We start from the raw sequence: 18,640 nt of genomic DNA on the forward strand, positions 1-18,640 counted from the left end.
TTATAATGCAGTAAAGAATGATGTGCTGCACGCTGTCAAAAACATTAGAAATGAATCACACTGATGATCATTATAACGCTGTATGATCCTTGGAAAAAATTCCACCAGCAAACATGAAGCACTATGTTGCTTTACAAAACTGATGTATTATATTATGATTATATGGCATACAGTGTCCATGAGGTTTTAAGATAGTATTTAATGCTTACCTACATTATTACATGTATAATGCTATATAATGCATAACACATGACGTTGAATAAGGTTTTACCAAAAAGGAATTCTTTATGTGGGGGCGAAGTGTATGATGTGTTACAAATTTGGTGTGCTGAAGAACCCAGAATGCATATTTAATGAGTGCAGTGGAGCTGGATATTTCCAGTAGTTTCCAGGCAAGTGATACAGTGTAAGTCAGTCGATTCGGTGTGTGAAAAAAAGGGCAGACCAAAATAGCCTAATAAACACACATCACCTGAGCATTGTAAGGAAGCTGGCTGATCCAATGACGAGGAGAGTCATGCCAATAATAAAGGTATATCACATCAATTCCACAACTGCCCCTGTGCTGTCCCCATTACCCGGGCTGGGACTGCCTGCTGAGAAGGCCACCGTAACAGGGGGAGAGGCAAAACCCTTTATCAGTCCTGACAAAGGGTTAACAGTGGCTTTACGCATGAAGCCAGTGTTAGGACCCTTTGTCAGGCTCCCACCAAGTGGCAGTCCTTGTATTGTCTGGGCGAGAGGAGGGTAATGCAGGCAGAATCTTCCTTGTAGAATTGCGATTTAGCAACTCCTTGTAGTAGGTTGGGGGCCTGCAAGCTGACTGATGTACAGAAATACTCACTTGAAGGTGTCATTTCAGGGGACAAATAAATAATGCGATAAATGTATGGATGTACAGTAGCATTTTGGAAACCAAAAAAGGATTACGTTTATGTTGTAGGTGATAGGATAGGAGATGTAGGGTGTAATTCTTCGGGTCCCCTCAAGTATAGAAAAACATGCGCGTGTGTGTATGTACGGACACGTGCCCATGTGCATGTGTGTGAGCAAATCAGTGGAGCAAATGTGTGTGTGCATGAGTGCGAATCCGTTGAAAGAAAGGGCCAGCTCATTTCCAGTCTGAGCCAAGGTGTCACAGGGAGGTAGATCCTGCTGAGATATTTAAGTGGGAAAGAGAAAAATGACTTAGTTTCAGCGTGCTCCTTTCCCCCCTCTTAATCTGAGCAATCAGACTTTGAGAGGCAGTGCAGAAGCTGTGACTGGACTTGCAAATTAAAAGTCAACATTTAAGTTGGTATTGGGGTCTGTGCAGTGGCTGGCAGGCAGGGCTTAGTGTATATCCAGCTCAGATCAGAGCCACTGCTAATCCCAGGACCCACACGCCTAATGGTCAGCCCTGAAGAAAAACCTCCACCGAATGAAGGTACTCATTGCTAAGAAATCCTGCCATAGGCTAATTGAGGAAGATGGGGAAATGACGCAAGAACTAAGCTGCTTTGATCAGACCCTTTGTATTTTACTCCAAACGTGTTTGCAGTGTTCCCTATGTAGGGGTGAGTGTGCAGTAGCATTTAGATTTTGTTCAGTGGAGCAAAGCGTGAGTGTTGTGTGTGTTGTGTGTGTTGTGTGTGTTGTGTGTGTTGTGTGTGTTGTGTGTGCGCCGGCATGTGTTGTGAGGGTAGAGTGTTCCCTTTTCCCAAATTCAACTAAACTGTTTATGTCAAGCCAGCAGAGCTCAGGGTCAGTGATCCCTTTGTGTCTCATAACCTTTGTCCTCCACAAGGCAGTGCAGTAGTCACAGAAAACAGACACACGCACAGATCGCCTTCAGTTGCCCTGCACTGTCATCACTGACAATGATGTGACTCCATAATGGGTCCAAAGTGACTCATCCAGGCTAGTGTCAGAGTCTGAACAGGGCCTTTGGGGAAAACAGCAGTCTATAACACTGAAAGGTTACCTAACTGTCTGTTTTGAAACCACAGAAATAGAAGTAATTCTACGGTCTAAATCTCCCAAGGTCCCATCATCTATTATTCACCCTCAATTGTACTTCCCAAAATACCTTCCATGTAGAATAGGTTTTATTTGTGCTGTTAATGTTTTCATTGCACATTTGCAGTAAACGTGAAATTTAACTATGTGAATATTACAAAGAATGAATATATTAATATGGTTTATTATATGTTTATCAAACACTAGCTAGACTTTCTCAAATTAGGGGTTTCGACCATGTGGGTTTTGCCTGATGTGAAAACGAGACCATGATATGAACTGTTTTTTAAATGTATTTTTACATAGAAAAGGGGTTATGTGAGCAGTTGTATTAAATTCAGTGTTTTCTGTTTTCTTCTTACAAATGTACATTTTGATTGGTAGAAAACCTCTTACTACACGGTGAACAGCACTAGGCAGTAAATCACACTGGGAGACAGAGCATCATCATTCAACATAATGTCAGTTTCTATACAGAAGATTACACAAAAGGAATGCCTGGTCTTCTTTAATGGATTTCAAACCAAAATGCCTTTGCTTTTTGTTTTATTTAAATATTTGTATCTAACAGTTTAAAACAAATTCTGATTGACATTCGTAACTCAAATACAGAAGATAAAACATAAAAATAAACAAGAGAGGGAACCAGGCATGCCTAGTTCAGCTGGCCCATGATTGGAAGGGATTAATGTTTTTGCCCTCACTGGATTCGAACCTGTGACGCCCATGTGAGAGGCTGCGTCTTCAACCAATACGCCACGACACTAGATGTAAGCTGAGGGATAGCATCTCGACATTAGATAATTTCATCATGCATGCATGCATTAACATTAGATAATTTCATCATGCATTAACATCATGCCAAGTTTGAATATTTTGCTAGACACCTTTAAGCATTGTGTTAAACTGACTGAAGGTATTTTATTTTGTTTACTTCCACCACAAATAGCATCTATGAACTGGTCGTTTTAACAGCTTATTAGCTAGTGACAGGCCTACTAGTATCTACGAACTTGCTACTTGGAATAGTCATAAGAATTGAGCAATTGCTAGCAAGACTGAAGATGAACTTTACACAGCTAAAGCTATTTCATTTCATGGTACAACAATGCTCGTTTTTCCTTTGTGAATGACATTGTTACAATAACAATCAATATAGGTGATGATAACTGACTTTTTCATCAAGTGAAAAGACGAGAGAATCATGGAAACCCCCCCTCTTTTACTGCCAAAGGTGTTGTGATCTAGCCTGTATTACCCCAAAAAGCATGCACGGATGCGTACTTCGAAATCCACCAGAAATAGCCACAATATAACCATGAACAGTTTTATTTTAGGCTTACTATAACGTAGCTACTGAAGGTTGTTTCAAGGCTGTATCCAGCAAAGTTTGTGTTTGTCCTGAACAAATCCTAATGCATAATTTGATTTGACTGCCTTGAGGCTCAAACACAGGTCCCCTGGGAGAGAGTCTGCATCTTTAACCACTACGCAATTTAACAAGGGGCAGTCAGTCACTCAGTCAGTCAGTCAGTCACTCAGTAAGAGACATTAGCTCTCCTTGTTCCACGTATGCGATATCAAAATGGGGTCATGGGCCAAAAAAGCTTGGAAACACCTGCACTAGCTACTGGTTGAATTATTAATATGAGAATAGTTTCATACTAGGTTCCTGCTTAGTTATTATAAAAAGTCACTGTTGATTGTTTACCTAACCTGTTTCCGGCAATATTGCCTTCAACATCTTGTCTTGCAAAGATGGTCGAAAATGCTAAATGCGTGGCAGCTGAAGTGAGGAACATCTTTGCATGGTTAGACAAATATTTTAAGTTGTTCCAAGTTTTCTCTGTATTTTTAAAACCACTGACATTTTAGAAGATACTTGTTCCCATAAATTTATAATATGGACAGACAAGGTTCATTTACGAATCTATTTTCCACAACATTCACATGTTAAGGTTTCTAACAATAGCTACTCATGCACACAATGCATGGACTAAAATGCACTGCTGGGTAAAGACATTTGCTCAGCATGCCCATTATGTTCCCTTCTTAATACTATTCCTGTGCAGCCTTAATGACAATGATCAATGTATTTTTCATGTACCTGCTCAGATAGCAGGCACAAACACTGCCTGTGTCATGGGATTCCAGGGCTCATCTGTGATGCTAGGAATACTGCATCTGACCTTGGCTGTTATTACTACCAACCCACAACCACCACCACATCTCACTCCACCTTTCCCCCACTCCCTGACTTCACCTCCAGTGCCGTTAAGAGCTGCTGAGCATCTGAACTATGTATGGACTCCTGCTGCCATCTACATAGCAAGCAGCTACTGACCTTGGCCAAGAGTATCTACGTGAGCCTAGTTGCTATGCTACGGCAGCCTAATCACCTGTAATAATGCTATTGTGTTTAGTCTGGGGTTGGTACAGGAGAATGTAATAGCCCTGGTCTATTTTTTTAAACAGACGTTCAGCCTGGCAACACATGGGCAATGAACGTGACAGCATCACAGCACAGGAGCAACACAACAAAAGGAGAATACAAACGGCTGCTGTTGTCAATGGGTGTGCCCACCTCCAGCCTGCCTCGAGCTGCCAACTGAGCAAAGCAGATTTTCCAAGGAAAATCCACCTGCCGCCAAATCCCCTGATTGGATGACATGAGTGAAAAATACATTTAACTTATTTATTATGCAAACAATGGAATTTCATGAGGATAAGGATATTTCTGCTTACAGCTATTAATTGGGTAAAGTTCATATTATTTAGATAGCTGCTTCTGTCAGAGGGTGTGCCCGCCCCTACCTGTCCTGAGCTGCCCAGCAGGGCCAAACCCCAACTCTTGGTAAAACGTTTATTTTTTTATGGCTGGGAAAGACCAAGTGTGGCCCAATGGGAATTTCTGGGAAGAACAAGCACCACCAGATGTCCTGGCAGTCATGGAAAGCAAGCGCATACATAACCATGTTTTGGTTTTAAATAAAGATTGTCTTTCAGAGTCCCAGTCTGTAATATAGTACACTTTTAGCCCGGTCTTAGTTAAGTGTGGCTCCTCGCGTTGCTCAAGCGATAGCAGGTGAAATGTAAATACATTTTCTATCAATGTGCTGTGTTCCAGTGTATCTGTATGCAGTGGTCAAATGGCCCTCATAGGAGAGAGATTAGGGGTTGTGAGTGGCACTGGCCTCCCAATAACCCTCTGTAGGGTCTGGACAAACAAACGCACACGCAGATGAGAGTGAGTGATAGAGGGCTAGGAAATAGAGAGGATTTAGAGGGAAGGGTAGAGAGAGGACGAATGTCTGACTGCCTCACTGTGTATTCAAATCCTATTACTGCCGCAGCAGAGGGAGGGCAGAGATAGCAAGAGGAGAGAGCGATAGAGACAGGGAAGTGAGGGGAGTGCCTTGAAAGCCATTCCTGACAGCTCATTTTCTGTCTTTCCCCTCTCTCGTCGCTCCGCAAGTCTGCAACTAAGTTCAAAGAAGTTTATGCTTTTCAGACGCTGTGGTCAATCTGTTTTTCACTGCAAGGGCTCACCAAGCCATGAAATGGAAAAGAGGATACAATCAGTGGGTATCTGCAAACAAGCCCCGTAGTCAAGCATGGACAGACAATCTTTTGCCATCCGCTAACATTTTGTTGACCGGGGAATGCAGCTCTGCCGGTGTACTTGTGTTTAAACTTCCCCACTCTCTTCCTTTTTCCCCTCTCCCCGTCCTCTTCGGCTACTTTCATCGACTTCCACTCCACTCTCATCCTCTGCTTCTTTCCGTATTCTTCCACTTTGTCTCTTCTCTTCTCTCCTGATCTCCAGGATACGGACGTACCCGAAAGAGTCTTCCCTGTTGGGCCGAGACACCGTACGAGCCCTCATGTACTACGCCCTCAAAGTCTGGAGTGACATTTCGCCCCTCAACTTCCATGAAGTAGCGGGCAACGATGCAGACATACAGATCGACTTTACCAAGGCTGACCACAACGACGGATACCCCTTTGATGGACCAGGGGGCACCGTGGCCCATGCCTTCTTCCCTGGTGAGAGGTTCACGGCAGGGGACACACACTTTGATGATGATGAGGCCTGGACATTCAGATCTCCAGGTGAGTGCTTGGTGGTATATTGAGCCTTCTGTGACTAGCATCTGTTGTCATATACAGTGTATTTTATGTTGTATAATGTTAATTGCTTCATTCTAGTCCTTTGTATGAAGTTCATGACTATTCGTGCTTGTGCATGTGTGTGTGTGTGTGTGTGTGTGTTCCAGCGACCTACCTCTCCAGCCGTGGTCATTCAGTCCAACTAGCTGCTCCCAGACACACTCATATTAATCATTAAGTCTGGGAACTGCTGCTCGGCAACCCAGTACCTTCTCTTCCTTCAATGTGCCCCGCCCATTCCCTCCCTTACCATCGTCTAGACAACGTAATGGCTTTTTTGGTATGTCCTTACCTCACCTTCCTTCTTTCGATAGAAGGAGGAAAATGATGGTGTGTGAGCAAAGAACATTTTAGAAAGTTTTTCTTTCTCAAGTGGGATAGGAGAGTGGGAGATATACCCACCTTTGTTGAAACTAAAACAGAGCTTAACCCGAGCTAACATTTTCTAGAGCACTGTACCAGTACCTTTTTTTAGTGCTTGACTTGTGCCTAAGCTCCACTGTAAAGAAGTAGTCTAGCCAATCCAATTTCAGATTCACACATGGTCGAAAAAAGGTTGTGTGGGGCAAAAGTATCTGGGGACTTCGAGGACCCAGAGAACAAGTGGTGAGTAGGGAAGAGATCATTAGGTGCTGTAATGTTGCTTGTAGGAAGCAGGCCACCGGCACAGGAAAAACAAAGGACTTTTATTTAAAAGAACTAAGACGTAAAACGACTAAAACAAGACAGGAACAGAACAATGGAACAAAAAGGAATGGAATTTAAAACAATGACCCGATACGCTAGGGAAGAAGGAATTTAAATAGGGACAGTGGGGAGGATCACAGGGGAGGGCAGTAACAACAAACAGGTGTCCGTGCCCCAAATGAGGGAGGGAGGGCGTTGGATGTCACGGGCACAGTAGGCCTGCAGTGCCAGGACGTGACAGATGCACCTGTGTGATTGTCTTGTCTCCACCCTACCTAAGAGGACTCAAATGGGGGAACTACTGGAGTTATTGGGGAGAACAGATGCGTGACCATTTGAAGTGTCGCCTCCGTAGTTTGTCCTTTCATCGATCAGTATTATTTGCTTTACTTATGCTAACTTTAGTCTGTTTTATCGCTACCTTCTTCTTGTATAGGACTAGCCAGAGTTGCCTTGGTTTTGTGTCTTTTCACGGTGACTACCTTTGTTTTGTACGGTCCCAGAGCAGAAGATTTAGTTCACAATTTCAAGGGAGAAAATGGAAAACGCAGCTCCTTCAATACATTATTGAACTTCATTTTTGTCTTTGGTCTATTATTTTACCAGTCCTGCTTTTCTTCATGATGACAGTATACTCAATCTGTCACAGTTGATTAAAACTAAATGAAGATGGCATATTCAAAGAATAGCAATCGAAAATGGGTGTACGCTGTGATTCCAATTTGTTTACCTGCCACTTGTCTGTGAATCCAGTCTACACGCCGCTGTTACACTTTGAGATTAGGATGCGCTGTTCCAAATTGTGGGAAATTGGGAACGTCTCTCCTCTGTTCCTTATCTTCCTCACCACACCCTCTGTTAAGATGCGTTTTATCAAGTAAAACACACGACGGCTGAATGAAATCTCAGAGCGCAAAGTTTACTATGAAAGACCCCACGGGCCTGAATCAATTCACGCCAAAAAAGACAAACCACAATCATGTCACAGTTAAGAATATTAACTTAGTCTGGTTATTCTGCACACGTCATTACATCATCAGTACCACAGGTGCATACACAGATGGCCCGGCAATCAATGGTAGACCAGACAATCACTGATACAAGACTGACGGCTGTGGTATCAGTCTGAAGCCCTTGTTCTCCCAAACACCCGGAGGCCACTAGACCGTCATTAATCCATATCAATATCAAGACCAGCCCCACATACTCTACATGAAATACATTGTACACAGTCCTAATGATGATCAATACTAATACATGTGTATCTGATTGGCTCTATTGATACATGGTGCATTATAATGCTCTCTAATTATACATTAAAGTCACTTAGATACAGTGTAGACATTGTTAATGTTGGAAATGACTATTGTAGCTGGAAACGACATCTACATAGGTGTACAGAGGCCCATTATTAGCAACCATCAGTCCTGTGTTCCAATGGCACGTTGCTCCAAAACCTGTATACATTGTTCAGCATTAATGGTGCTTTCACAGATGTGCAAGTCACCCATGCCATGTGCACTAATGCAGACCCATACCATCACAGATGCTGGCTTCTGAACTGTGCGCTGATAACAAGCTGGATGGCCCTTCACCTCTCCTCTTTAGGTCAGAGGACGCGGCATCCATGATTCCCAAAAATAATTTCACATTTTGATTTGTCAGACCACAGGACAGTTTTCCACTTCACCTCAGTCCATCTTAAATGACCTTGGGTCCAGAGAATGCGGTAGCGTTTCTGGATCTTGCTTATATATGGTTTCTTCTTTGCATGGTGTTACGGGTTGCTTCCCCTCCGCCCTGAGTCAGGTGGTTCGGTCCCTATTTTGTTTTTTCACCTGGAGTGCTGGGGGTGTGTTCAGTAGGGCAAGGGGGCGTGGCAGAGTCTTCACTGCAGAGCCATTCTTCGCAGCTGCACCTCATCCACATGATTCACTCCAGCAATATTTAAACCCGGGCTGATCACCTCTTCGGCGCCAGTTCGTTACCTGCTCCTTCCTCTGCTGCGCCTACTAGCTCCTGGCCTCACCACCCAGCCTTCGCCGTCAGCTCTCCCCCAGCTTCGGACCTGCCTACACAGTTTTCTCGGAGTACCCTGGCTCTCCATTAAAACCTTATTTTTTTTAACCTACCTTACATGGTCTGTGTGATTTCTCTGCGTTCTGGGTCAGACGTACTCTAACACATGGTAGAGTTGTGGATACAGCGACGTACTGTGTTCTTTGTTCAATGGTTTTCGGAAGAGTTCCTGAGCCCATGCATGAACCCAGGTGATGTCCACTAAAGAATCATGTCTGTTTTTAATGCAGTGCCGTCTGAGGGCCTTGTCCCTTGCGTACAGAAATTTCTCTGAATGTCTAGATCCACTAACTCTTTGCAATTTATGTTGAGAAACCTTTTTCTTATATCGTTGCGCTATTTGCCTATGCAGTTTTTTACAGAGTGGTGAACCCCACACCATCGTTACATCTGAAAGAATCATCCTCTCTGGGATGCTCTTTTTATACCCAGTCATGTTACTGACCTGTTGCCAATTAACCGAATTAGTTGTGAGATGTTCCACCAGGGATTTTTTTAGCATTACGCAACTTTTCCAGTCTTTTGTTGCCCCTGTCCCAGCATTTTTGAAACGTGTTGCTGGCATAAAATTCCAAGTGGGCATATATATTTCAAGAAACAATAACATTTCTCAGTTTCAACATTTGATATGTTGTTTTTGTACAATTTTCTATTGAATATAGGGTTTACATGATTTGTTATCATTGCATTCGGTTTTTCTTTACACTTTACACAGAAACAGGGTTGTACGCATTTGCTTGTATTGTTGCAATATTTTCCAATCAAAGGTGGCCAGAGCTTTAGACCCCATATAGCATACCTTGATTAAGACTGAAAGACAAGTAAACACTTCTGGCAAGGTCATGTAACATGGGCAAAATGCTGGCCATATGACCTCACTGACAGGACCTACCTCGCCAATCCAAAGAACCCAGACCTCATTGTGAGATCAGAAGGCGGGGTTGGAAGGGAGTGGGGCTGCGTGATGCAGACTGGCTCAGCTGGTGGGCCTGGTGATGGGGCCGGCCGGGCAGTGGGCTAGGTGCCGCATGCTCCTGGACAGTGCCTTAGTCTTCTCCTATTAGGGATCCCATCAAGTTCAGACCAGGCTGGGCAGTCAGGCAGCAGCTGCTTACACGGGGTGCCACAGGAGGTGGAGCACAGGGGGTGGCAGCGTGAAGGCGGTCCGGGTCAGGGGAGTGAACTGAGAGGGTGTTGGAATGGGTGGAATGGATTCACTGATGTGGAAGTGGCTAAAGATTGATTTAAAAAATCCATTCTTTCTCCAAGTCATTTCACATCATTGACACAGTGAATGAATAAATGATGATGATAAGGAAGTGAAGGATAATTACGGTGATAGTTATGATTTACTCTTTCCAATCCACAAAAGGAGTTATCTTGCTCCAGTATTTCCCTATAAAATGATGAATTTTACTGCAGCTGAAGACCGCCCCAAACCACCATCTAGATTTCCGGCGTAATTCCTTCCTACTTCATCGTTTAAATTTGAACAAGGAATTTAGTCTTTTATCTATTTATTTATTTTTTGTTTGTTTGCTTTTCATGTTTGCCTTGACTTTCTGGTGGAAGCCATTTAATTGAACAGCTTTTAATTTCATCCTAATTTCACAGTCTGTTGGATCTCAGTCCCTCCACACATTAGGCTGTGAACTTTGAAGCTCCTCTTGTAAAATTTGCACCAATGCCTTACCTTAGCGAGTATTATGTATGTATCTTTTTTTTCTGATAACCCAACTTCATGCATATAGTTTTGGTTCTTTGGGTTAATAAAGTTAGTTCAAAGTCATTCCCGTAACTTTCCAACAAGAAAAAATCTTTAGAGCAATGGAACACAAGCATTTCAGCAGATTTCAGGGCCGTAATCTTCAGAGAAAGATGGAACTTATTATAGGAATAAGAACTTGAGTAATTGCTTTTCCTCACACCCCTTCTTTTCTCTCCCCCCTTGCCTATTCTCTGAAAACATCACACACTGTATTGTTCTTGGCAGGACCTTAGAACCCGCTCCCCTTTGAGGGCCATCTGCTAATGTGTGTAATTAGCTCTGATTTCAAACTGGGCATTTGTGAAACAGCAGCGTTAGCAGAATGCTAAATGCTCCGTTTAAGTTGGCTAGTGTATTGCTCTCCGCTAGCTGATTGACAGGGGAAACATTCAGAGGGGTGGTCGGGTCAGACCCTCAGGGTCCCGGTCACATAATTGGAGCTTGGGGAAGGCTGTTTTTGTTTTGACAGCAGGCAGATTACGTTTATTAATTATCTCGTTGCTGGTTGCTTGCTAATGCTGACTGATTATGGTGGCCAAAACAAAAGATTAATTAAGCAAGTAGGTTTTTTGATTACTTTACCAAATTTGTCCTCAATTCATGCATATAACTGTGTTCATGTTTGTGTGAACGTGAGTGAAAGAGAGACAGAGAGGGTATAAGGGAGTGATTGCTCCACTGCTCATCCATTATTATTATTATCAAGACTTCAGTAAGTCAAATTGTCTTCCTGCTCTGGCCTGGAATTTTGTGACTTGCTACTCAACTTGGACTTATTTCAGTATCTGCTTGTGACTTAACATGGACTTGTATGATGCAGGAAACCTGTTTTGATTTCCCCATCTCATTTTCACATCTCTCCTCGCACAGCATCCCAGGATTGAAAAACGGAATAGAAACATGATGTAGAAATCAACCTAATTCAAAAAGTATTGAATTTAGAATCAACTACATGAAGCCTAATGAACTTATTTGAAAATCATTCAACTTCCACACGTTAATCATTCCAGGCCAGTGCAGAAAAAAAACACAATTTCTCTTTCTTGTTAAACTGTAAAAGTTATTATGAAGCCATGTGTGTGTATGACGTGTTTGAAAACATATTCTGGTAGTTCAGTTTGTTTACATGGGATGGAACGTTTGGTCTACTTTGAAATGTCCCAAGTTGATCTCATTGTAGTTAGAGTTTTAGATTCCTTGCAGGACAACAACAAAACTAAACTCTAATTTGATATTTGTTGATGTCCCAAACTTCTGCTCTCAATGCTACTTTGGTAAATTAAAACAAATTGTCCCCAAAAATTGTTAATTTAATTTCAAAGACTATATGTTCATGGGAAAGATTCTGCAGCTTGTAACATCCAAAATAAATTGCAACAGCCTCAATGTTTGTCGGACATTTGAAGTCCCATTAAGAGGAGGAATCTTTAAATGATTACTGAGCAGTGTGAGCGAGCTGCACTAGCTGTTCTGTGAGGTAATTAACTCAAATTTACTGGCTTGCAGTGTAGGAAAAATAATGAATAAAATAGTGTGTTAAACATTAACTTGAGGTCTGAAAACCACAAATTAGGGACTTGTGACTTAACTTGAACATTTACTTGAGACTTTCCCATAATTAATTGGTAGTTGGGACTTGCTTAAGGCTTGCAATATTGTGATTTGGTTTCATCTCTGCAATCACCTCAGAGAAACAGCTGCCCTGTTTAGACACTATTTATTTGGTAATTGAGTCACAGGATATAAAGGGATTTGAAGGATCCCACTGTGTTCCCTTATTCTATTAAGTTCCAAAAGGATGGTAGTTCAGAGCAAATTGGTCACCTAGTGTTGATTTTTAAGTGTAACATTTATATTGTTGATTCAGGAGTTTAAATTATTATTGCCACTCAGTGGTGCAAAAGAGTACCAATTGATGTTTATAACTAAGGTTGAGGGCCTCCAGTTAGGATGCTGGCTTGTGCTGTTGGTACATTATTTACAAGAAATGTCCTGATTTTCCTTACATTCCTCCTCACTTGTATACTTGTTTCGTGGTATCTTAAAACAGCGGAACATCCTTTTGGAAAAAAATGACCAAATAAACCCTGTCTTGAATATAAGCAAGACATGAATGCTGACTTTCCACTGGGCAACACAAAACCAGCGAAAAAAGCAAAGACCTTTATTGAAGACATACCTCACGATCTGCAAGGGTTTTACACTTTGATGATTGAAGGTGTCAAAAGAATGGTGCGAGTATGATTGAGTACATTTTTTAACATTCCCATCTAAACCATCCCCTCATTATAATTATTCCCTATATGCTCTAAAAAAATGTTTTGTTAGTTTGAATACTTTGCATCCCTTACTAAAATTATTGTTTCAGTCTAAATGGCTATGGTCTCCTTACAAAGTCTCTTACCCTGGCAGTCATTCTGACTGGAGGTATATAAGTCACATTATACTTTGCAAGCAAGTATAATGTGACTTTTTAGTAGGGTTTTAAAATTCTGATTGATGCCATAATTCTCAGGCTTTTCTAGAAATTCCAGTAGGAAGATGAGGATTCCTGGGAACTGAAGGGAATAAATCCAGAATGTTTCAACCAGGATATCTAGGAATTGCAACCCTATTTGAAGGCCTGATGAGGTGTAATGTCAGAACTAAACACTGTGTTCATTTGACACTGAAGAGCGTAGACCCATATACAAAATGGACTAGTTTATACTCTAGAGAATTTGCTTTGCATTTTGAGTGCCAGATGCCAGAACTTTTAGTTGTCAGTTCAAGAGTACTCTAAAAAGGAATAATTCCTCTCATCACACACAACCTTTACTATCAGCCTCCACAGGCCTCCAGAAGCCTACCCAGCAGGACCCTGGCCTAGCCAGCTGTGACTTGCTTTTAGAGAGGGTCCCCATCATCACATCTGATGGGACAGACAGACTCCATCTGGCCTTCCCTGTCTCTCTCCTCTCTGTCCCCCTGCTGCTAACCATCCCAGCATCAAAACAGCATTTAATTGAATCTAGAACATCGGCCAAATCACAGCCTGTTTAACCACGGCGATGAGCACCACCGTGACTGTAAAATGAATGTCGCTGTGGTCACTTCCATCCACCCCTTCTCCCTCTCTTTTTCCTCTCATCCTTCTTCCTCTGTTTCTTCATGCTCTCTTCCTTTTCCCCCTCTTCCTTCTTCTTCCACCCTGCATTCTCCTGCTAAATTAAATAGAACAACCGTACAGATGTAGGATCTGTAATTGAGCCAGTTGGCTACAGCCGGAATAGAATCCTGCAGTATCAGGGAATGTGAACATATTTTTGTAGCGGTTGATAAATATTTAGTTAGAAAATTCTTCGTTGGACCTCACAAAGTGGAACATGCTGTCAACAACCTGATCAGAGTTAGATAGCATCTGATCCATGGCCTCCCTTCTTCACTCACTCCACAATGTTCCATTTCAGCACATTGTGCTCCTATAGATGAGAGCTTGTATTGAACCTATGAACGTTAATGACTGCGGTATGACTGCGCCCACCAGGAGTGGATCCGTCAATAGCTCTCTGGTCTGTCTGTTTGAGCGTGACACCAAGATGCAGCCAAGCCTGTGCTAATCTATGGCTAGCCCCACACCGAGCACCTGGGGAACCTACAGTAGATGTGGCACACTAACCCACACCACACAGTGTTTGGTGAATGATGGAGCAGCAATCTAAATCTCTAAACCACGGTTTTTAACTTTAAGTCCTGCTTAGCCGAGCTGGACAAGCATTATATCTTTTTTTTAAGCAAATTCTGCTGAGAAGGGCAGGATAGGTGTTTTTAGCTTGCTGCAGCTGCCCGAGGTGTCCCTCCATGCTCATCTGTGACTGACGGCATGTGGCTCAGACTGCATTTCCATACCTATCTCTCTCCACCACCTGTCTAAAAGCCTTAAAAGCCTCTGTGCCTCTATGCTTCTTCTCTTCACCCTAACTATATGGAGATTAATTCAGAAGTAAGGGGAAACACTATGCAATCCAAATAAAATAGAAGAGGTGTGATAGGTCAGTCTAACACTCTAAAAGAAAATTGAAAAGTTTTTTTTTTTTTGCTGTCTGTCAGCAAGGGGCGTTTTAATGACATGATAGTTCCGATAGATGGGGGAATATCTCGTTTCTCTCTTTCTCCTCAGAATCTCATGGGATGGATTTGTTTGCGGTGGCAGTGCATGAGTTTGGTCATGCTATTGGCCTGGCCCATACGTCAGCCATTGAGTCCATCATGAGACCATACTACCAGGGCCCTGTGGGGGACCCACTGAAGTACAACCTCCCTTATGAGGACAAGGTCCGTGTCTGGCAGCTCTACGGTACGTACATTCAATCCCATCAGCACCACAGGCTAAATGTTGCTAAAGTGTCCGACATACCAACAATAAACCAACAGCTTCCCTTTTCCCTGCTAGGCAACCAAAGTCGTTGATCTACAGTATACAGTGTCTTCAGAAAGAATTCAGACCTTTCCCCTCATCATCGTCATATATTACACCCAGACGGACTAGACCGAAGACAGTCCTTAGTAAAGTCAAATGAAATGCCGCCCGTAGGACTGTGAGACCATAAGGAAAATGATTCTCTGCGAGACCAAATTGAACTAGTAGGCCTGAAGGCCAAGAGCTGCAATCTCGCAAAATCAAGATAGTGCTCATCACCTGGCTAATACCATCCCTACGGTGATAAATACATAACTTGCCACATATTTCTACATTAGGGTTTATGCTTTGCCGTTACAGGGTAGTATGTAGATTGATGGGGAAAGTTTACATAATCAATGATAAATGAAGCTTTAACACAACGAAATGTGGAGAAAGTGAGGGCTGAACACTTTCCGAAGGCACTGTATCTACACATGGCGCTCTCGCTCTTCTCTCTCTCCACCCCCTCTCTGTGTGTTATGTTCCAGTCGCCCTCTCCACTCTCCCCGCCACTATTTCAGTCCTACATATCCTTCCCTCCACATCTGAACAACTCTTCCCTATCTACTCATCTTCTACACCCCCACACCTACCCCAGTAGACACGCATCAATGTACCAGCCTCCAGCTAGCCCTTCTATGCACACATAACGCACAGGGAATCATGGAGGCACATTAGCTGTCAAATCTTCAGGTGCAGGCTGCCCCCTTCTCACACCCACCACCAGCCCTCAAATCACTCGCTGCAAATGTCTCCTATAATTACCCCTAATTCCTAGTGGAATATTGCCGCCCTTTCCTCAGCACGACGTGGTGGCGCTGAGAAGGAAAACCAAGGCCACGGGATGCCGAATTGATTGGTTTATATTTGTAGGAGTATTGATTTAATTAACATGCAGATTTGAGTGGGATGGAGCGGATGTTTTAATTGGTCAGCGCTGTGGCACAAGCCCTGCTTATCACTGTGTGCCACACAGCGGAGAGAACGAGGGAGAGAGATGAAGAGAGAGGTGGGGGACGATCACGAGAGAGACGGAAAGGAAGGAAGAAAGGTGAGGGAAAAGACTGGAGTTAGCTGGTTGGGTAGGACAAGGGACAGAGTGGGTGAAGAAAGACAGTGAAAGAGAGCAAGGAGAGGTAGAGACAGGGCCTAGGGAGGGAGTGAGAAAACATGTTGAATTATGCTGGGGTGGTAGCATCTGTTTGAACACCTGTATGTGTGAATGGGTTTCGTGTCTAATACAGCAAAATGGAAAACATTTCTGTCATCTTTTCCAGGGGTGAGAGATTCAGTGTCTCATACAGTGCGGCCAGATGACCCCTCCCAGACAGCTGATTCACCTGTACTACTGGACCTGCCAGAGAACAGATCTACAGTCCAGTAAGTTAAACACAAAAAACACACACACACACACACACACACACACACAGAGATGCCTTCGACCTCAATGTAATGCATACGATCCCTTTAGAAAAGTATTCAGACCACATGCCAAATAAATATATTTATTTGGCATTTCCACACAGTAAACCATAAAGACAAAGCAAACATTTGTTTTTAGAAATGTGTGCCAAATGTATTGAAAATTTAAATCTGAAAAAACTGTATGGCCAAAGGTATGTGATTTGACCTACTAATTATACACCTTTTGCACACAGGTACAGTGGGGCAAAAAAAGTATTTAGTCAGCCACCAATTGAACAAGTTCTCCCACTTAAAAAGATGAGAGAGGCCTGTAATATTCATCATAGATATACTTATACACAACTATGAGAGACAAAATGAGAAAAAATTCCAGAAAATCACATTGTAGGATTTTTAATGGATGTATTGGTAAATTATGGTGGAAAATAAGTATTTGGTCAGTATGTCTTCCATTTTCTTATAATTGCTCCCACAGTTGATTTCTTCACACCAAGCTGCTTACCTATTGCAGATTCAGTCTTCCCAGCATGGTGCAGGTCTACAATTTTGTTTCTGGAGTCCTTTGACAGTTCTTTGGTCTTGGCCATAGTGGAGTTTGGAGTGTGACTGTTTGAGGTTGTGGACAGGTGTATTTTATACTGATAACAAGTTCAAACAGGTGTCATTAATACAGGTAACGAGTGGAGGACAGAGGAGTCTCTTAAAGAAGAAGTTACAGGTCTGTGAGAGCCAGAAATCTTGCTTGTTTGAAGGTGACCAAATACTTATTTTACAGAGGAATTTACCAATGAATTCATAAAAATCCTACAATGAGATTTTCTGGATATTTTTTTCTTATTTTGTCTGTACATAAAATCACTGTACATAAAATCCAGCACATAGCCATGAAATCTCCATACACAAACATTGGCATTACAATGGGTCATACTGAAGAGCTCAGTGACTTTAAACATGGTGTTGTCGTAGGATGCTGTCTTTGCCACAAGTCAGGTTGTGACATTTTGGCCCTACTAGATCTGCCCCGGTCAACTGTAAGTGCTATGATTGTGAAGTGGTATAGTCTAGGAGCAACAACAGCCCAGCCACGAAGTGGTTGACAATGTAAACTCACCAAGTGGGGCCACCGAGTGCTGAAGCATGTAGCTCGTAGAAATCGCTTGTCATCTGTTGCCTCACTCACCACAGAGTTCCAAACTGCCTCTGTAAGGAACATCAGCACAAGAATTGTGCATTGGGAGCTTCACAAAATGGGTTTCCATGGCCGAGCAGCTGTACGCAAGCTACACATCAACATGTGCAATTCCAAACGGCGCCATTGGTCTCTGAAGCAGTGGAAATCTGTCTGACGCTTTACTATCTGTCTGTCTGATGGATGAATCTGGGTATGCCAGGAGAACGCTACCTAATCATAGTGCCTACTGTAAAATTTGGTGGCGGGGGAATAAAGTTTGGGGCTGTGTTTCAGGGTTTGGGCAAGGCCCCTTAGTTCCATTGAAGGCTAACCTTAATGCTACAGGATACAAAGACATTATTGATGTGCTTCCAACTTTGTGTCCAAAGTTTGGGGAAGGCCTTTTCTGTTCCAGCATGACTGCACAAATCGGAGTCCATAAAGACAACGAAGTTCAACAAGGTTGGTGTGGAGGAACTCAAGTGGCCTGCACAGAGCCCTGACCTCAACCCCACTGAACAAATTTGGGATGAATTGGAACAGTGATTGCGAGCCAGGCCTTCTTGTCCAACATCAGTTCCAGACCTCACAAATGCTCTTTTGGCTGAATGGGCACAAAGTCTTGTGGAAAGCTTTCCCAGAATATTGGCAGCTGTTATATTAATGCCCATGGTTTTGGAAGCTCATGTAGGTAAGATGGTCGGGTGTCCACATACTTTTGGCCATAAAGTGTATCTTGTGTACATAAGTATTCAGACACCAAATTGAGCTCAGATGCATACTATATCCTTTCATCATCACTGAAATGTCTCTACAACTTCAATTGATTGGACATGATTTATAAGGCCCCACATTTCACAGTGCATGACACAGCAAAATAACAAGTCATGAGGTCCAAGTA

The 18,640-nt window shown here is 42.7% G+C and overlaps 1 protein-coding gene across 1 annotated transcript in view; it reads left to right on the plus strand.

The window, feature by feature from the left end:
* Positions 1 to 18,640, plus strand: part of mmp17a (matrix metallopeptidase 17a) — a 68,474-nt gene that overhangs the window by 39,948 nt on the left and 9,886 nt on the right. The window contains exons 4-6 of the mRNA XM_029124943.2: positions 5,825 to 6,111; positions 14,862 to 15,038; positions 16,421 to 16,523. Coding sequence (XP_028980776.2) covers positions 5,825 to 6,111; positions 14,862 to 15,038; positions 16,421 to 16,523 — 567 coding nt within the window. The remainder of the gene's footprint in view (positions 1 to 5,824; positions 6,112 to 14,861; positions 15,039 to 16,420; positions 16,524 to 18,640) is intronic.

Source organism: Esox lucius, chromosome 14, assembly GCF_011004845.1.
Source record: "Esox lucius isolate fEsoLuc1 chromosome 14, fEsoLuc1.pri, whole genome shotgun sequence".
Lineage (NCBI taxonomy): Eukaryota > Metazoa > Chordata > Actinopteri > Esociformes > Esocidae > Esox > Esox lucius.